Below are 18,773 nucleotides of genomic sequence, written 5' to 3'. Positions count from 1 at the left end.
TAATTTCCTATTAAATAATAAATTTATTTTATTTAAGTGACACGTCTATTTCATTTCTAAATGAAATGAGACCGACCAATCAGGAAGAACTTGCAGACAGTTGACAATTTGACGCGGGACAGATTGTAATTTAACGGTTTCAATTCGGTAGATTACAATATAGCGAAAAATGATGCGTTAAATTGCAATCATAATGATACGGTTTACAATCTATCGATAGTTTACAATCTTACTAGATAGATTGTAATATAACGATGTTTACAATCTTACGGTGACATATACAAAACTGGAATCCAAAGATTATTAATGTTATTTATTGAAATTGCCAGTAGTATGGGAGCCCAAGCGGGAATTTCGGGATTTATTAAAGCGCGGCAGATTAATATACAGAGGGATACCTAGTACCCGGTTAAGTATCTCCACCTAACATGAGGCCCATATATAAGGCCGCCCGTGAAGGATACAGGATCAGATTAGTAAAAAAAATAGATCATCAGACATTCTCGGGCGCGTCAGATTAAGGTAGTGTGAGTTAATTACATCCTAAAAAGTGTATATTCCACTAATCTGACAATTTGAGAGTGACGTAAAGAAAGGGGAGGGCAGCAAATTTGTAAAAAACACGTCGAAAAAGCGCGGGAAGTGTAAAAATAGGCGGGCGTCTTTTTTTTGGCTTAAATTTTGAAAATTAAATTAATATAATAATACAGGATCAGTTAAGTTATAAGGTGTATATAGTAGTAGTTATTGTTGATTATTTATATTTTTAGTTTGTCTTAGTAGCCTGGTAAGTTATTTTATTTTATTATATGTAGATAAGAATTTTTTTCTTGTCGTCCGTGATGGAGCCCGAAGACCCTGGAGGGACATCCCTCCAGGTGTCTCATGTAGTCACAATCGATGCGTCTGGAATGGAAACGGAAGGTTCCATTATCGATACAGACTGCTCGGATAGCACGAAGTCTGTTAAAAGAAAAAGAGTATCTGTTAGAAATGAAAAAAAGAGAAAAAGTTCCCAAAATTTCCCTAATGATTTAAAAGACAATATAACTCCTAAAGTCATCGAGTCTGATGTTAAAATAACAGAAATACCCCCAAATGAGGCTGCCCACTCTAACAATATTTCAATTAATCCTCGCGTTGCTAGGTCGCTTTACCAGGCGTCAGACCCTGCGCCTTATGTTGTCCATGTCCAAAAAATCATGGAAACAAATCAAACTGGATCTGTTCACCCCATACAATTTGGATTTTTCCTTAAAAAAAATTATGTAAAAAGTATTGTAGAGGGAAGTATAAAAAAAATAGGGAGGAATATGTTGTCATTGCAATTTGAGACATTTCAAGATGCTAACTTATTTTTAAATCATAAATCTCTCAACACAAATAAATACAAAGCCTTTATTCCGGCTTTCACAATCACCCGCATGGGAATTGTGAGAGGTGTTCCGTGTGACTGGGATGAAAAAGAAATTTTAGAAAACATTGAGCTTCCGCAGAATTGTGGAAGTCTTTTGAAAGTTCGGAGGTTAAACAGGAAGATCTTTGAAGGAGAGAATTCCAAGTTCATTCCAACTGAGACTGTAGTCTTAACCTTTGATGGGAAGATCTTACCTACCAAGGTCTTTATATGTTACAACTCCCTACCTGTAGACCTTTATATTTACCCCACACTGCAATGTTTTAATTGCTGCCGTTTTGGTCACACCAAAATGCAATGCAGAGGCACTCCAAGGTGTTACAAATGTGGTGACAATCATTCAAGTATTAGTTGCAAGACTGAAAGGGATGATGCTGTGTGTATCTTATGCTCTGGTTCTCATTTTGCAACGGATAAAAAGTGCCCAGAGTATGCTAGGCAAAAAGCTATTAAAGAAACAATGGCTAAAAAGTCAATATCATATTCAGAAGCCAGTAAAGTCCATCCACCAATTTCTAAGTCTTATGCAGATGTTGTTGCTTCTGCGTCATCGGCCCATTCTGGTCCGAATATTTCTTATTCCAGTCCCTATAATTTAACAAGCCCTACTAAGACTTCCACACAGTCATTTAGAAAAACATTATTCATGAAACCCAAAGCTCGTCCTAAAAATGTAAGTAGGGGATATGATCAAAAAACGCATGCAGAGCTTATCCAAGATTACAGCAACATTCCTTCCTTTTCTACAGGTTGTCTCAACAACTATAATGATTTGTCAGAAATAATAACAAAGGATCTCATCATTTCCATAATACAGTACCTTTCACAATCTGACATAATTAAAATACCGTCCAACGATGCCCCTTCTACAAAAAGTTTTTTAACTAATGAACAGTCAAGACCATCCACAAAACCAGTCTCTGGTGATTCAATGGAATTGGCGGAGCATTTATAATAAAAAAAGTGACCTAATTTTTTTATGAAATAATTACAAACCATTTGCCGTCTCTCTTCAAGAGACTTGGCTTCGTCCCGGATTCAATTTTAGAATTCAAGGACATATCTGTCTTAGAGAAGACAGAACAGATGGGTATGGTGGAGTTGCACTAATTCTTAGAGGAGGTGTGCCTTTTGTTCATATACCCATCCCTAATCACAGTGATAAATTTTCTATTATTGCTGCTAGTGTAAATAATATTTGTATTGTAAATATATATATACCTCACCCTTCCACTTCTACTTTGACGCTTGGTAAAGATATTACTTCGACCCTTATATGTATGAGGCTGGGCCATGCATGCATACCCTTGCATTTGGCAAGGCTTAAACCTTTTGCCTGACGACACATTTGAGTGTGGCAATGACGTTGGGGGTTTTAACCATATATTTTTTGCCTGTAATAGACATGAACGTTCCGCTTTTATTTCCTCGCTTTTATCCATAAATATTCCTTTTCCTACTTCTATTTCTGTCTTTTTATCTAATATAAATATTGATGTATATAACATTTTAGCCAGTTTCATTTTTCATAACAATATAAAATTATAACCTATGTTTTATGTATATACGTACTTATAATAAAATTTATCTGATCCTTTTCCAAATTCCGTACTAATTTCCTATCCAATAAACCTAATAATGCACTTCCTAACTTTTGTACATGGCTGACGCACAAACCGTGCAGGCCAAGAAAGGAGAAAAAAAAAAAAAAAAAAAAACACGTCATCATGACATTCTCGAGCGTAGCTAAATTTTTTTTATTTTGAATGAAATAATTGAAGAATATTGAAAAATATATAATCTGACGATTTCCGCAAGCCGAAATAACAAAATTTCGTCGATAAATTTCGTGCGATAAACGCGTGCAGCTGCGTGATGCCTACATATCCTTATCCGCGTTTCCCTCAAAATTAGATTTCATGTGAATTTGAACCGATTCGGACCGATAGATTTTGAGAAATTTTGAAAAATCTCAAAAACATAACAATTTGTTTTTTTGAATAACTTTTAAACGGCTTTATCCATCAACTTCAAAAACTAATCCACCATTGAGCTTGAAAAACAACGTCGATCGCCACCAAAGTGGTCAAAATCGGTTGATTCGTTCAAGATATCGTGAACGAAAGAAAACTGAAAAAAGTGTTTCTTTCACATAACTTCGACATTTCATATCGGATCGTTTTTGATGAAATTAAATAATTATACCTTAAAAAATGCGTCGATCGCCGTCAACCGCGGGAAAACAGCTTGATCCATTCAAAAGTTATTGGGGTTTGAAAATTTCAAAAATGTGTTCTATGAAACTTCTATCAAACTTTCGAGCTGGGAGAGCTCAAATGCATAGAAATATTATATATTTAAACTCAGCGAGCTCATAAGTACAATTTTAAGCGCCCAGGAATGGAATTGCAGGGATGACCTTTAGGGTGAACCGTTTTTCTTGTCAGATCAGGCAAATCCCTCTAGATAATCGTCAGATTATGAGACAGTACGTTTATAACATAAAGATGAACCATATATATCTTAATCTGACGCGCTTGAGTATTTCAAAATGGCGAATTTTTTGCACCTTAAGAAAATGGCTGCGAGTTTGTGTCCCATCGAAATCGTCAGATTAGTGAATGAGAGCTTTTTTTTGGTGCACTTAACAGTCCCTTATAAAATCTGACGCGCTCGATAAAAAATTTTTTTCATTTTCGACCCTTACATACAACCACCCGCATCATGTAAACGATCAGATTAACTTACGTACATTATTAAAAATACGTAGGCCATTGATGCTAATAATATCTGACGCGCTCGAGGATGTCCATGCAACAGTTTTTTTTACATATTTAAAAATCTATAGCCGCTTCCCCCACCGATGAAAAGGTATATATCATATCGTCGACGATACTGCAATAGCGCTGAACTACCATTTGCAATACCGCGGAATTGCAAAAAGTAGCAAAATTCAAATTTGCGCGCCGCGCTATCCTAGTCTCCCATTGCTGCGTGTTGTTGAACACACCACTTTGAATAAGCCAATCAGAAACTCTCTGGCGCTTCGCGGCAATAGCGCGATGCGCGAGCCGCGTTTATTGTTGGAAGAGAATACCGCGTAATTGAGCAAAACGTTAACAAATTGTAGTTATAACATTGCGCTGCGTGAAAAATATTGTTAAAAAGTGGTTATTTGTGCATGGAAAGTACCGGTAAGTGATTTAATCTGTTGATTTATGTATAGGCTTGCTATGTTTGATAATGGATTGTACATTTGCATTGTATTTTTATAGATAAAATTGATTTTGATGCGGGGTTGTAATTACGCGGTTTTGTTTTTGGAAAAAGCAAAGTAGTTTTGTTACTTCCGCGGTTTTGACGACATTTGAAATTAAACGGTTTTCAATTTGTTTCTTTCAGAATTAGTCGGTATGGATGATGTCTTCCAACCCAGAATCGATCAAGGATTTAGTCAAACGACGGGAGGAGTTGCTAAAGAAAAGGCAATCAGTTTTAGCCAGACAAACACAACCAGGCACAAGCTTCAGCAATGACACTGACATTGTTCCTAAACCTTCGACCTCAGGTGCCAACCAGACAGTTTTACTTGAGTCCATCACCACGACAACTTGCGAAGAAACTATTAAACCAGATTTTAGCGACTTTTCATCTGACGATTCAGTAGCTGACCCTGATTTTGTGTTAACAATTGATGAACTTGTAGGTAACATTCGTTCTCCGACATTGCAGTCTCCTGTTATGGAATCGTCCCTTCTTCATTTAGAAGATATCGAAAATTTCCCTGAAAGAACTATTGAAGAGGAGCACACGTCGACAAGAAAAAGAAAAGCAATAGCAGACAAAGATTCATGGAAAAGAGAAAATAATAAAAGACAGAGAATGATGGGGAAGGAGTACTTAGGTTTTAGAAAGATTGATGGAAAGTATGTGCAAGACATCGCCAAACCGAACAGAAAGCTTAATATGATGCGATGTTCTTCTGAACGCTGTACTTCGAGTAAAGTTTTCTGTTGCAACATTTTCACTGAAGAAATGCGGATGAAAATATTTGATGAATTTTGGGCGATGACATGGAAAGAAAAGAAGCTCTATGTTTTGACCCTGATTGACACCCAAGACACACAACGAAAGACTAAAGGTGCCGGCAGTAATAGTAGACGCAGTGGGAGCAAGATTTACCACTTAAAAGCTGCCAATAGTAAAGTACGTGTGTGCCAAACTATGTTTTTGGGCACGCTTGGAATCAAGGAATGGACTTGCAGATATTGGTTGGGCGAAAAAGGAAGTAGAGGGAGTTCTCAAGAAGTTTCAGCTCAGGCTGATGGGCAGAATGATCAAATAACAAAAAAACTCTCTGTTTTGTCTTTTTTACAAGAAATCCCCAAACTTCCATCGCATTATTGCAGGAAATCGAGCCAAAAACTGTATTTAGAACCTATTATTCAATCCAAGGCCCATCTTTACCGTTTATATGTAAAACGTGCAAATTCTCTCTCGTCTCCTGTTGCAGGTCGAAAGTTTTTTGCAGATTTGCTATCTCAACAAAATATTTCCCTTTTCAAGCCAAAAAAGGACGAGTGTGATACTTGTTGTGCACATAAGGCTGGCAATCTAAGTGACGAAGAGCACAAAATACATTTGGCTCTCAAAACAGCAGCTCGTCAAGAGAAGAATAAAGACAAAGAGGCAGCGATCAAAGGAGAAGTTCACGCTATAACTGCTGACATGCAAGCCGTAATGTTGTGCCCATACCTAAATGCCAGTGCACTGTACTTCAAAACGAAGCTTTGTGTGCATAACTTTACAGTTTATAATTTGAGTAACCATCAAGCAATGTGCTACTGGTTTGACGAAACCGTTACAGATTTGAGAGCCACCACGTATGCTTCCTTCTTTGTTGCCTACATCACGAACTTACTTGAAAACGATCCTAAAGAAGTGATAATTTACACAGATGGTTGCACAGCTCAGAACCGTAATAATGTGGTTTCAAATGCTCTCTTGCGGCTCGCCGTCAAATATAATGTAACGATCACCCAGAAGTTTTTAGAAAAGGGACACACTCAAATGGAGGTAGACTCGGTGCATTCCGTAATTGAAAGAAAATTAAAAAATCGCGAGATTCACCTGCCGAGTCAGTACGCGATGATATCAAAAGAAGCCAGAATAAAACCTTTTCCCTATGATGTGGTGATGCCTGATTATACCTTCTTCAAGGATTACAGCCGGAAAGACTATCTCGTTTATGAGTCTATAAGACCAGGACGAGTTGCTGGTGACAAATGTGTGACTAATATAAGGGTGCTAAGGTACAACACGAATAGTACTATTGATTATAAATTGATGTACTCAGATGAATACATGCGTTTACCCCGGCGTGCGAAACCAATAGAATCCCTCTTATCTGAACCTCCACAGCTACATGATGGTCCGCAAAAAATTACTAAAGCAAAATTTAATCATCTACAAGAGCTGAAAACTGTCATACCGCCCGATTGCCACGAGTTTTATAATAATTTAATTTTTGACGATTAAAATAATTGTTTTGTACTTTTTATGATTGTTTCAATTACGCGTATCTATTCATTTTATTATATCTTAAGACTGATATTGGCACAAAAAAACCGCGTAAGTGCCGCAAAACTCGCATAAATTGAAAAACTGCAATTTTTCTACCACTGACTGATGGCCTGGTACACTAAGAACCCAATATTTCAGTAAGATTTGCTATATCATTGTATACACTTAAATTATAAAGTTTTTTTTATCTCCTGGAAAGTAGTCAACCTTGTAGTTACGCACTATTGCAAATAGTAGATCAGCGCTTTTGCAGTATCGTCGACGATATATTTTTTTTTTCTTCTTATCATCTAAGCTTTGCAACCTCGAGTAAATCCCCATTTAGCATCGTGGGCTCCCCTACCAGTGTGTCCCACTCATGCTCACAAAGCTCACACTTGGAAGTTTTTGTTTTCAAATAATCCATCACGTCAAATCAAGTCGTATGGTATCGAATACAAACAGAGCCAGTCTAACACTTAAAAATCCTTATTTCCGTTACTTTTCACTTCTGAAATGAATATTCCAATTATAATTTGCAGTTTGCTGATATTACGGTCTAGTCTTTCAAAACAAACTAGACAAAATACTATAATCATATTTGAAAAGGTGGAAAAAAGCAACCTTGAAATGAGTTCTCATTAGCTCTAAGTACAAAACCAATTAAATTGACTGTATAAATTAAAATTTTTCCATATCTACACACAATATTTTACATTAGTCTGAAAAGCGGTAGAGTAAGTTAATTTGTTTGGTGAGATAATTATTACTATTTTGTTGCAACGGATGTTAAAGCAATTAATTAATCAATATAAGATACAGTGTTAAATAGAAAAATTTTCACACTATATAATGTGGGCAGCCGAACACATTTCTCTGCGAAATAGTGTTTTTTTAAATAGTTTCTAAAATGGATCCAGCGTCGATAGTGGCGCAAACATTAACCATCCAACGCTCATTGAGCGTAATCGCAGCCACCCTCGCTCTTACTGCTTATTTATTCCCGAAACAAGCTCAGATTTCTGGTAAGTTGGCAAACATTTTCACCTGCGCCATTTTAGCAATAATGGCTTACCTCATATCATGTTTTAGATGTGAAGGAGTTCGACATAATAATAGTAGGCGGTGGATCAGCAGGATGCGTACTGGCGGACCGACTTACTGAAGACGGTCGCTTCTCTGTGCTGCTCATAGAAGCGGGTGGCGACGCTCCCCAAGAAGCTATTGTAGGCACCTTTATTAATTACAATATAATAACAATAAATATATTACATACAATTAAAAAAATGCTTTTTTAGGAAATAAGATTTTCGAAAGGTAGCAAAGGCGCGAAATATGAACATATATAGCAATAATATTTAATTGATATTACTATTTAGTAAATCCATATAAAATTAGTGGTGTGCACAAGTTTTTCCCGAGAGTTCACAGCGTACTGAGGCCAAATGAACAATACGCACTACTATAAAATATGTTTTTATTAATGTTTAGTATTATATATTTTGTGTTTCGTCTGTAATGTATATTATTATTATTGTTCACTAGTGTCAATTTATGGCCATCTGTTAAGCAGGAGTGTGAACATATTTTTTTTTACGTTTTATGTGGTAATAAATGTTTCTTAAAGAAAGTACTTTAAAATTATAAAAATAAAACTGCCGTAAAAAATTTGAGCTTAAACCATTGTTAATTACAATATTTTGTAAATAACTAAACAAAGCGAAAAACATAAATTATGATTTCAGTTGCCGAGCCTCTTTCCATATTTGCCACATACAAAGTACGACTTTAACTACACATCGAAGATTGATAACACAACGTACCAAACCCATAAAATCCGTGCGCTGAATTTGACCGCCGGCCGAGTCCTGGGAGGAGGCAGCAGCGTCAACTACATGGCGTACGTCCGCGGCTGTCCTGACGACTATTGGTGCTGGGCCAAGGATATCGGCGATGACAACTGGGGATGGGACAAAGTCTTTCCTTTTTTTCTCAAAAGCGAGAAGATCGTGAGTCCTGAAATTCTGCACTCAACCTACAGGACTTATCACGGGACTAAAGGGTTCTTAAAGGTATCTAGGGAAAACCGATCAGACATCGACAAGTATTTGAGAAGCTTCGAAGAAGTAGGAAAACCGGTGGTTTTCGATATCAACGGTCCCTCCAGTACCGGCTACACCCCACTATTGCTCACCATCGCAGACGGAGTGCGCCAAACGACGGCCTACACTAACTTAGCAAGAATAAAGAACCGTCCCAATTTGTTCGTAAAGAAAAAAAGTTTTGTTACAAAAATTATTATTGACGATGACAACGTGGCGAAGGGTGTCGTGTTTATTACCGAAGACGGAAAGACCCAGGGTGTTAGAGCGCGGCGAGAGGTTATCGTGTGCGCGGGCACAATCAACTCGGCCAGGTTGTTGATGGGGTCCGGCATCGGGCCCCGAGAACATCTAAGCGAGTTCAATATCAAAGTGAAGAGCGACCTGCCCGTCGGCTACAACTATCATGACCATACGACGGTAATCTTATCTATCAAGACGGAGGAGAGTCACGGCACTCCGCCTGCTCCCGACCCACACATACTTCCGTTTCCCGCTTTCAGTGGCTTTATTGCGCTAAACGAATCGCAGTCGTGTCCGGATTATCAAACCTTAATTTTTGCGGTTCCGAACGACTCGCCCGGCCCGATGCAGCTCTGCGCGTTCAACATGGGCTTCGAAGACGACATTTGTCAAAATCTCTTCGATGCCAGTAAGGGCCGGAACTCGTTGTTCGTGAATTTAGTTCTGCTGCATCCTCGTTCACGAGGGCGGGTCAAACTGCGGAGCGATGATCCCTTCGCCGAGCCCGTGGTGGAGCCAGGCACGTTCGCAGACCAAAGGGACCTCGACGATTTTGCGAAGTACGTCGCAGACTTTGTTGGGGTTGTGAATTCATCATATTTCAAAAGTATAAAAGCGGAGGTTGTGGATTTACCGGGGCCGAGATGCGCGAATTTGGGCGGTTTAGACTACTGGCGTTGTTACGTATTGAGTAGCATGTCGACGCTGTGGCACTATGTTGGAACGTGCTCCATGGGCCCCGTGGTGGATTCGTCCCTTCGTGTGCGAGGCATACGTAATTTGCGTGTGGCAGACGCGAGCATTATGCCGAAAGTTGTTGGCGGTAATATTAACGCACCTGTTATTATGATCGCTGAGAAGGCAGCGGACATCATTAAACGACAAAACTCCAAATAAATATGTAATTTACAATAAATTTCGTAATCCAATACCTAACATATCATCAAAACTATCGCAGAAATTGATACATATAAATCGTGAAAACCAAATGTACATAACATTTTTATAAAACGAAATTAACTTGATGATTATTAGAAAATTGTTTTAATTTAACAAGGCAAGGTCTTTTAATTTCATGATAAATTTGTATAATTATAAATATAAAATAGCGAACAGTTAACCTTGAGTCAAATATGGTTAGTGGTTGGTAGTTTCTAAATTAAAGTGGCCTCAAGTGTCGGGCTTGCAAGAATGAACAAATAAAAGACATGGTTGTGAGTTGCAAACACCATTTAATTATCTAAAATAAATAACAGAAATCGATAAATATTTTACTAATACATATAATATACCATATATCTTTTGAAAAAAGCGCCGCCAAGCTTAAATAAAAAACAAATTCTTATTGACTTGCTTCGCCATCTTTTGGGTATTAATTTTTACTTTGGTCCCTTATTGACTATCTCGATCTAGCTTATCGATGCTAGTCAACAGTGAGAAGTCTGAATGTCCCGGGCATCCCTGCATACTCCTGGCTGAAGTCCCCTTTTGGCCGAAGGCTTTCGTCAATGGTAGCCTCCCGCATCATACGCATGTATTCCATGTTGCTTTTAGACGATAGCTCGGTTAGCCAATCATCTGGAATTTCAATAATTATGTACTGCTAGGACACAATTTTTTTGTCTAAGACTGGTAGTTTCTTGGCAGGATACATTATTAAGATTTTTAAATATACCCCTTCATATATTATAACTAGTAATATTAATAAGTAGTAAAGTAAAGGTATGTTTGTTAAATTCAATCAAGTTGTAAAAATATATGTAGCCGTGCATAGCTGAACCTGAACGCTAGTGTGATAAATACCACATAAACTAGGAATCATTGATATTCTTTCAGACCGCAAGTTTGCAGTCGTATTAATAAAAAAATACTGACGTACATACAACAGTTATACCTACGGTAAACGAATTAAATATAAGTTATCTAAACAGGTTTTAATGATAAATGTTAGAAACACGTGCACCTACTTCAATACGGCTAATTTTTGTATATGAATTATTCATAGCTAATTACATACACGAAAATTTATTTTGACATATAATTTAACGAAATTGTTGAAAACAAAAAATTCAAGCCATAAAACAATTATTATAGTACTGACATTAATTTACTTTTTTATTATTAGCGCACTATAACGGCTCATGCCCACGAGACTGGAAAAAAAGGGAGAAGAAGAAATAATAACCACCTTGTATATCTCTAGCGCATCTCTCTTTACCACCGACATCTTGAGGAAGGTACTCTTCGCCGACAGCTTTAGCCAACTGATCAACGTCTGAGTAATGATGGAGACGAGAAATCAGTTTGGGCTTCAGGAATTGTTTCAGAATTCCTATAAGAGTATCCACCAGCTTAGACTCTGACACCAAGTGGATTCCCTTTATACGCATGCCGAAGCAATCCTATAAACAATAATATTATACTTTGATCAGTGTAATACTTCTGTCTAGCGAAAATTCTCTTCAAAACAGAAAAAAGTAGCTGGGGGCCAAATTGAAGCTCGCGCAGCAACCACTTTAAACAATGCTTTATAATTCTAAATATTCATCTAGAATATCTCCCATAGCAACAAATTCCTTTGAGGGACTACCTTCCGTTTAACGTCTCGGCTATCTAACGCCCGAACCCAATAATTAATCCACATTCCCAGATTAAAAACAATCCATTTTTGGCGACGGATAGAATGCAATCTCTTCGCCCTTTTGCACTCTTATTTGATAATCAATATAAACCATATTATAGTAAATAAAACCGTACAAATAATATTAATATATACATGTCTATGTTTAAAACATATCAAATAGCTTTTTAATTATTTTAATAAAACTGCTGTAAGTTAAAATCTTAAGATAGGATATTGGCACAGTTGAACTTAGATTTTCGAAAGGTCTATCCACATACATCGATCCGACCTACCATGGATAGGTAGCTTTTATCAATATGTGTTTAAGATGTCTATCTCAGACGGTCACAAATGGATTGAGATAGGATATTGGGTTTGGGCGTTATTCAACAATGGTTTTGCGAGTGCGTGCATCGTCTTGGGTACTCATTTCACTTCGTCATCTTCGCCATCTATGTGCCATCATATGAACTTTTCAGCAACACGACTTGAGACACAACTCTAGGCAATTCAAAAATATTTGAGAACAACATTATAAAACAGCCCAGTGACGAATTGATCATTCTAAAATTTTTTTTCTTTCATCGAACAAAAACTTCTATACAAAATGAGAGTTTCTTTAAAGTGCATAAGTCTTTTTCTTACCACTAATATGGTGTATATCTGACGAAAATCAGTGAGGTTAAAGGATTTGAGGAAGTCAGTCATATTGGCTTGTCGCAAGTCCAAGACGTAGTGGTAGCTATTCACATAGTCGTGGGCCTTCAGGTACTCTGAAACCTGACCACGAATATTAATATGAATAAAACATATTTTATCACTATTTCTCCTAAAATTGGAAATAATAATAAATACTTATGCCCCGAAACACATTTGAGCAATGATTAAGACAGAACCTCAATCTTGTTTGTTTTCATTTTTGGATGTGCACAATTGACACTTGTAGTGTGGTATACCTGCTGGCAAAAAAGCTTCAAACCGAACTGTCAGCCATAAAAGGCACCTCGTCACCCTAGTTTGCAAAACAAAATTCCGCAAAAAATGAATCGGACTATAGAAAATTTAACAGATTTATGAAATTAAAACAGGTGTAAGCATAGTACCGTCACCTAAAGTAACATGAGGATGCTCTTGCTACTGAATACTTGGTACACGGTCATATTGTAATTATTCATATTTTAACAATAACTTGTGATCAAAGTTAAGAAAGAATATAACCTCAAATAAATTTTAGCTATCATTAACACCGGAAACAATTTATAAAGCGATATAAGAATTCTAAAGTAAAGTTTCGGGGCCAGTTTTCGATTGCAATATATATTTTATTTTATATTCCGCTGTATGTGATATACATACTTACACAGACTCCAAATTTGTAATGTTGCAAAAGTTTTTGCGAGGTCATTGTGGACTTTCCCACTTTGACCACGAGCACTCTGTGGTGTTCTTTGTTAAGATTCGGCATAACGGCTATACATCTGAAACGAAAAGAAAAAACCTGCATTTAACTAACTTTGATGGCAATCATTTAGATTGCTTAACAAATCATTATTGTTTCGGTGCTATAGGTAAGACAATAATATAATAAAAGAAACTAAACTCTCTCACACATTCACACCTACACACTTACTCATGCACACACTCAGGTGTGATGATAACGGTTCAAAAAATAAAAAAAAAACGAATTGGTTAAATAATGATATTTTAAGTAATTATGTTTGTTATGGAAGACCTGGGAACCCTAACACAGGTATATTTACTTAAAAGGGTTCCCAAATCTTACACTATGAAAAGAAAGATGTACCTACTTAAATTGAATAAAGACTTTTTTATTATTAATATTTTTATTATAAACGTACATGCAGATGTTAAGTGTAATGTATATCATGCGAGAAAAAAAAAATAGCGAAAACACTTCAAGTTGACAAACATAATAATTGTTAGATATTGGGAAAACCACTTAAATCTATAATATTATTAATATTTTTACTGAACGTTTAGCGAATATTGATTAACATTTAATCATTCAATATAAATAAGCTGAACTTAAAAATAAAGACGCAATATCTAAACACCATTTTAAAGTAACTTTAGTTTTTTCGTTTCCTCACTACATTAATTGTAATTCATATAATCAAGGATATACAAAATTCCGAATTCAAGAAAAAAACATTAACATATTTTTTAAGTATATTAATATTGCGTCATCTGCGCATAAATTTATTGTTCTCTATGTTTTAAGATTATAATGACGGCAACCTTATTTTTTCTAATATGTATTACAAATATTTTTTTTGTTCATATCATATTTCCTCATTAAGATAATGTTTATAAGTAATAAAAGTTGTAACCAAATATGCCCGTAATTATAGTTATGAGAAGCAGGACTTACTTCAGGCAATATATTCTACGTAAATTATATTCTCGGTCTAACTCGCAAAGTAACCTTTGCCTGTTTGTCAACCGCTTCACAACGACTTACGACACAGAAAACAATGTACACTCTAAATAAAATACAAACTCAACTCTATTGGGTTGGAAGTATTATTCTATTTAAAATAAACTTAAATATCATTGATTTTAAATTTGAATACGTAAATTATAGGTAAACTATTAAAAGCAAACCAGGAAACACGATCTCTTTCGTGTAAGTTTAAGGAATAAATAAGAGGTGAATGAATATTTCTTTTTAAGATTAACATAACTTAAAGCCGCCTACCTATCCGCCGCACCTTTCTACTTATACCGCTACAACTTAAAGCGAAAGAAATATCAAATTATTAATAAATTAGAGAACTATCAGTAAATAAATTCAAAGCCCTTGTTAAAAGTAAATTAATTAATAAAGCCTTTTATAAATGTGACGAATACTTAAATGATCCTAATCCTTGGGATTAATTTGCTCCAGTTCAAACAATTTGTATTAAAAACTTGGCGATTGAAAAGAGTGGCGGAAAGTTTATTGCCAGTTCTTCTTACCCGCTCTACGCTCTTGACTTGCAAACTGGTTGTAAATGTTTGTTTTTTTTGACGTTCATAAGTGTACATGTTTACTTATATGAATAAAGATATTTTTGAGTTTGAGTATTCAAGTTTAAATAGCGGTTGTGGAATCCTCCAGTAATAATCCGAAAGCTTTTCTAAATTAAGGTAATTCTAAAATAAGTTGTAATTACCCGTCTTCAATGGTTTCTGCGCAGTCGGTTCTAATGTCCTCTATGGCAAAGAAATGAGGCCACAAACTCCTCATTGTGCACACTTTGTCAATCTGCCTCTTCGCTCGCTCCATCGATCCCTTTCCCACTACTATCGTATTTTCTAGCATATGTTCACCTGTTCAAATATATCATCAGTAAAGGTACCACAAATAAGGCATGGGGTTAGATTCATTCATCATGCTTTCCAACGTCTTTCCTCCATCATTGCCTTATTTAGATGAAATATAAGCTTGTTTGTAATTTTATTATTTAAACATTTAACAATTTATGTATATAAAGATTTTTTTAGTGTAATTACAATTTGTTCAAAATTAAAAATAACTTTGAAATTATACAACACTATTATTATTTTAAAACCACGAAACGTAAACTACTCACTAAAGTCCTTCTTTTTAAAATGCGGTTGCTGCTGTACCCACTCCTTAAGGATCTTGACGGCTGCCTTCATCTCTCCCGGTTTGGCCAGATTGATCTCATTCCGTACAGCTTGGAGTGTGTCTGGATGTGACCGTAGCAGTTTGTTCTCCTGTATAGCCTCCATGGCAATGAGCAAAGACTACTGCGAGCAGCGCCTAATGTATCAGATATAAATAAGCTTACGCAGTTGATGACCTCTAATAAATTCGTGTATTAATTAGTGGCCTTATACATTTGTTAGCATAAAGCATTTATTCCAGTATTTAGTTACAATTTTTAAGACTACAAAAGATTTTAGTCTTCATAATATTATTTTAAAGTATTTATACATAATTCCTAAATTTGGAAATTTTTACTCATCTGGAATTTCAATACATGGTGATCCTTGTGATGTTTCCTTCATTGTATTAATCATACATCAAGGTTTAATTAATTACTTGTTGATATTTTTATATATAATAAATTTAAATGCATGCACAATAAAATGTAACATATTTTGTATATTTTAAAAGAGGAATTAATGTCACCAATGTAAATAAACAAAAACAACCTGTTTTGGTCATACAAACTCGTCAACTTTTCTTTCTTTTAAATTCTATCTAATTACTCGATAAGTACAAGTTAAGGGACTCATGCGCGGTTCAAGGCTAGGATTATAACAAAAAAACGAATAAAAACTACATCACGCTTATAAAATATTGTAAATTAACATTGTGAGCTTAAATTTGCGTCATTTACATGATTAAAAAATATACTAAAATTGTGAAGTAACGAGTGAAAATTATAGTTTAGTCGAGCTACTTTTGTATCGTAAATTGGATGTTATACATTACACGGGGTTTAGGTCTAAAAGTATACTAGGTTTGATGAAACACAAGTACTCTAGGGTCAGTACTCTAGTGTGCTGGGATGATTTGTAAATTGTCTACTTCTAGTTATAGCCAGAAACATAACCGTGTATAAAATTGGTGCGACATCAATGAATAGAAAAACCAAAACTGAGAATTTCACAAAAAGTGCAGTTTCACCAAAGTAGTCGATTCTTTTGAATCATGGTATAGGTGAGCCTATGTCACCTACAAAAGTATGAATGTAAAAACGCCTATAGGAATTTGGAATTCATTTTTCGTATCGACAGGAAAAGATGCGATTTGGCAAGTAAAGCAATGATTTGGGTCCCACATGAAAAGAAGTACCCACCAATGGTGGAGCGAATACAAAATAAGTTTACCCGCTATCTACATATGGATGATGGAATTTTCCCGTTTTGCCCACTGATGTATCCGACATTGTTTTTTTTGTGTATGATACACTAAGCTTGCGGTTAGAAGGGATCTAACTATTATAACTCAGTACCTATTTAGAATTCTTACGGATAGAGTAGGTATATGATGCAGATGAGTTTAGAGGGGTTGGGGCTGCGAGTACCGACTAACTGCACTGAGAACCGGCAACAAGAAGAAGTATCTGTAAGGTTCAGATCCATAAGTGGATTTAGAGGCGTTTATTATATAATTTACTTAATTTTTTCATGTTATTACAGAGTCAGATATCACGAGTGAAGAAAGTGAAACAGATGAAGATGATAGCGATGTTAGTAGCGAAGATTTATCAGATGAATCTGATGAAGATTAACTTCTTTATATATATATATATATATATATATATATAAATACACAAATTTTTGTACCTAGATTACTAAAAAATAAAGTTATTTAAATTTTAAAAAAGATTTTTTCACTGTATCTTATTTTACAAATAGGAAAACGAAAAAATTACAATTCTTGTCGGACTAGTGATACATACCTGTTTTCTTGTAGGACATTGTTTCTTTTGCACAGAGAACACATTAACCTATTATATGATATTTTGGCCTACAGTTAGTAATGAGAAAAATGGTCTTGTGGTATTAACAATTTCTGAGCGTAGGACCAGGATAACGTACCGCGCAATTTGTAGCACAATATGTCTGTTAAATTACATGAATATTAACTAAGTAAAAAAATAAAATCTGCTGGTTAGTAATCTAACCAGCTAATCTAATTTATGATGACCTCGTTATCGATACATGTCGGAAAGAGGGGACTGTTTGATTAAACCATAGATTTTGTAGGACAAATATTTTTTCGAATAATTTAGATAATTGTCTTGAGATTTAACAAAAAAAATTCAGTTAGTAATTAATATTTGAGAATCATCAAATCAACATATTTTATCCTTGCTACCTCTGTTAGCTACCACAATCGAGAGTTTCGTATAGGAAATTATTGGGCGTCTCATCAAAATAAAGCTACTCACTGAAAATTAGCTTGATAGTAATCAAGCGGAAAAATGGGCTGGATGGATCCTGGACTATCATAATTGTATTGGCTTGCCAAAGTCAAAATATGTAATTCCTTAAGAACAAGGAATAGAAAAAAACGGTGTTTTGAAATTTGGAATACTATAGGTCTTTTTTATTACTAAGACTCTATACATATTGACGAGGATTTAGAAAGATGATAGGGTGACTGATGACTTGACCATGTTCTTCCGATGCATTATATGAAAAACGCTTTCATTTTTAAAAGGATAAAATTTAACATAGAAATAACAAAATCTACTACTACGTATTTGAATTGATATCACAAATCTATTGATATTTTGGTAGATGGAGAAAAAGTGGAACCAGTGGATAAGTTCATGACTTAGGCTGTATGTAAACTCCTGATGGAAAGTCTGACGATCATAAAGAAAGACGAGTGAATGCTGGGAATAGATAGAATTTGTAGTTAAGAAATCTCAAACGAGGCTAGACTGGGCTTACATAGCGGAGAGTTTATCCGTTTATACTTAATATATTTATGTATTAAAGAATGAAATTAGAATAAATGCTGTGGAAATAAGACATGGATAAATTATTGTATTCAACTGAGAACAATAAATGACGTTTATAAAGAATATAAAGAACTGATGGCAAGTACTAAAAATATAGATATGTATTTAAAAATATTTCATCATTACACTTACGCGAAATCGACAAGACTAATTTAAATCATAGTCATGGAAGTTGATCCTAATTCTTTTCATGCATATACTTATTAGAAAACAGTAAAACTTAAAAGGAGCGTCCAACGGTTGATATAAAAATGATGTATGTTGTTGGACAATCAATAGTAGGATAAATGATAAGATGCCGATAATTTTGAGCT

At 35.3% G+C, this 18,773-nt stretch overlaps 3 protein-coding genes and 1 long non-coding RNA gene across 4 annotated transcripts; 2 read left to right on the top strand and 2 right to left on the bottom strand.

Annotated features, from left to right (window-relative positions):
• Window positions 1-630: 630 nt before the first annotated feature.
• Window positions 631-3,128, bottom strand: LOC123689225. The gene is made up of 3 exons (XR_006750248.1): window positions 2,990-3,128; window positions 2,639-2,811; window positions 631-963 (listed from the first exon to the last, which is right to left on the bottom strand). It is a non-coding gene; the product is annotated as an uncharacterized LOC123689225 (long non-coding RNA).
• A 1,331-nt stretch (window positions 3,129-4,459) lies between these two features.
• On the top strand, window positions 4,460-6,975 carry LOC123689220. The gene is made up of 2 exons (XM_045628455.1): window positions 4,460-4,611; window positions 4,820-6,975. Exon 2 carries the CDS (start codon window positions 4,835-4,837, stop codon window positions 6,953-6,955), a length of 2,121 nt encoding a protein of 706 aa, XP_045484411.1. The 5' UTR covers window positions 4,460-4,611; window positions 4,820-4,834; the 3' UTR covers window positions 6,956-6,975.
• Window positions 6,976-7,682: 707 nt separating this feature from the next.
• On the top strand, window positions 7,683-10,222 carry LOC111003587 (4-pyridoxate dehydrogenase-like). The gene is made up of 3 exons (XM_022274188.2): window positions 7,683-8,004; window positions 8,072-8,205; window positions 8,725-10,222. The coding sequence occupies exons 1-3, from the start codon at window positions 7,890-7,892 to the stop codon at window positions 10,219-10,221; spliced, it is 1,746 nt and encodes a 581-aa protein (XP_022129880.2). The 5' UTR covers window positions 7,683-7,889; the 3' UTR covers window position 10,222.
• A 162-nt stretch (window positions 10,223-10,384) lies between these two features.
• LOC111003641 lies at window positions 10,385-18,697 on the bottom strand. Its single transcript, XM_022274270.2, has 7 exons — window positions 18,592-18,697; window positions 15,544-15,737; window positions 15,124-15,280; window positions 13,308-13,425; window positions 12,593-12,727; window positions 11,513-11,726; window positions 10,385-10,902 (listed from the first exon to the last, which is right to left on the bottom strand). The coding sequence occupies exons 2-7, from the start codon at window positions 15,704-15,706 to the stop codon at window positions 10,748-10,750; spliced, it is 942 nt and encodes a 313-aa protein (XP_022129962.2). The 5' UTR covers window positions 15,707-15,737; window positions 18,592-18,697; the 3' UTR covers window positions 10,385-10,747.
• Between the last annotated feature and the right edge of the window lie 76 nt (window positions 18,698-18,773).

Source organism: Pieris rapae, chromosome 5 (assembly GCF_905147795.1).
Source record: "Pieris rapae chromosome 5, ilPieRapa1.1, whole genome shotgun sequence".
NCBI lineage: Eukaryota > Metazoa > Arthropoda > Insecta > Lepidoptera > Pieridae > Pieris > Pieris rapae.
The sequence above is the reverse complement of the archived record's forward strand: the minus strand, read 5'-3'. Positions and strand labels throughout refer to the sequence as shown.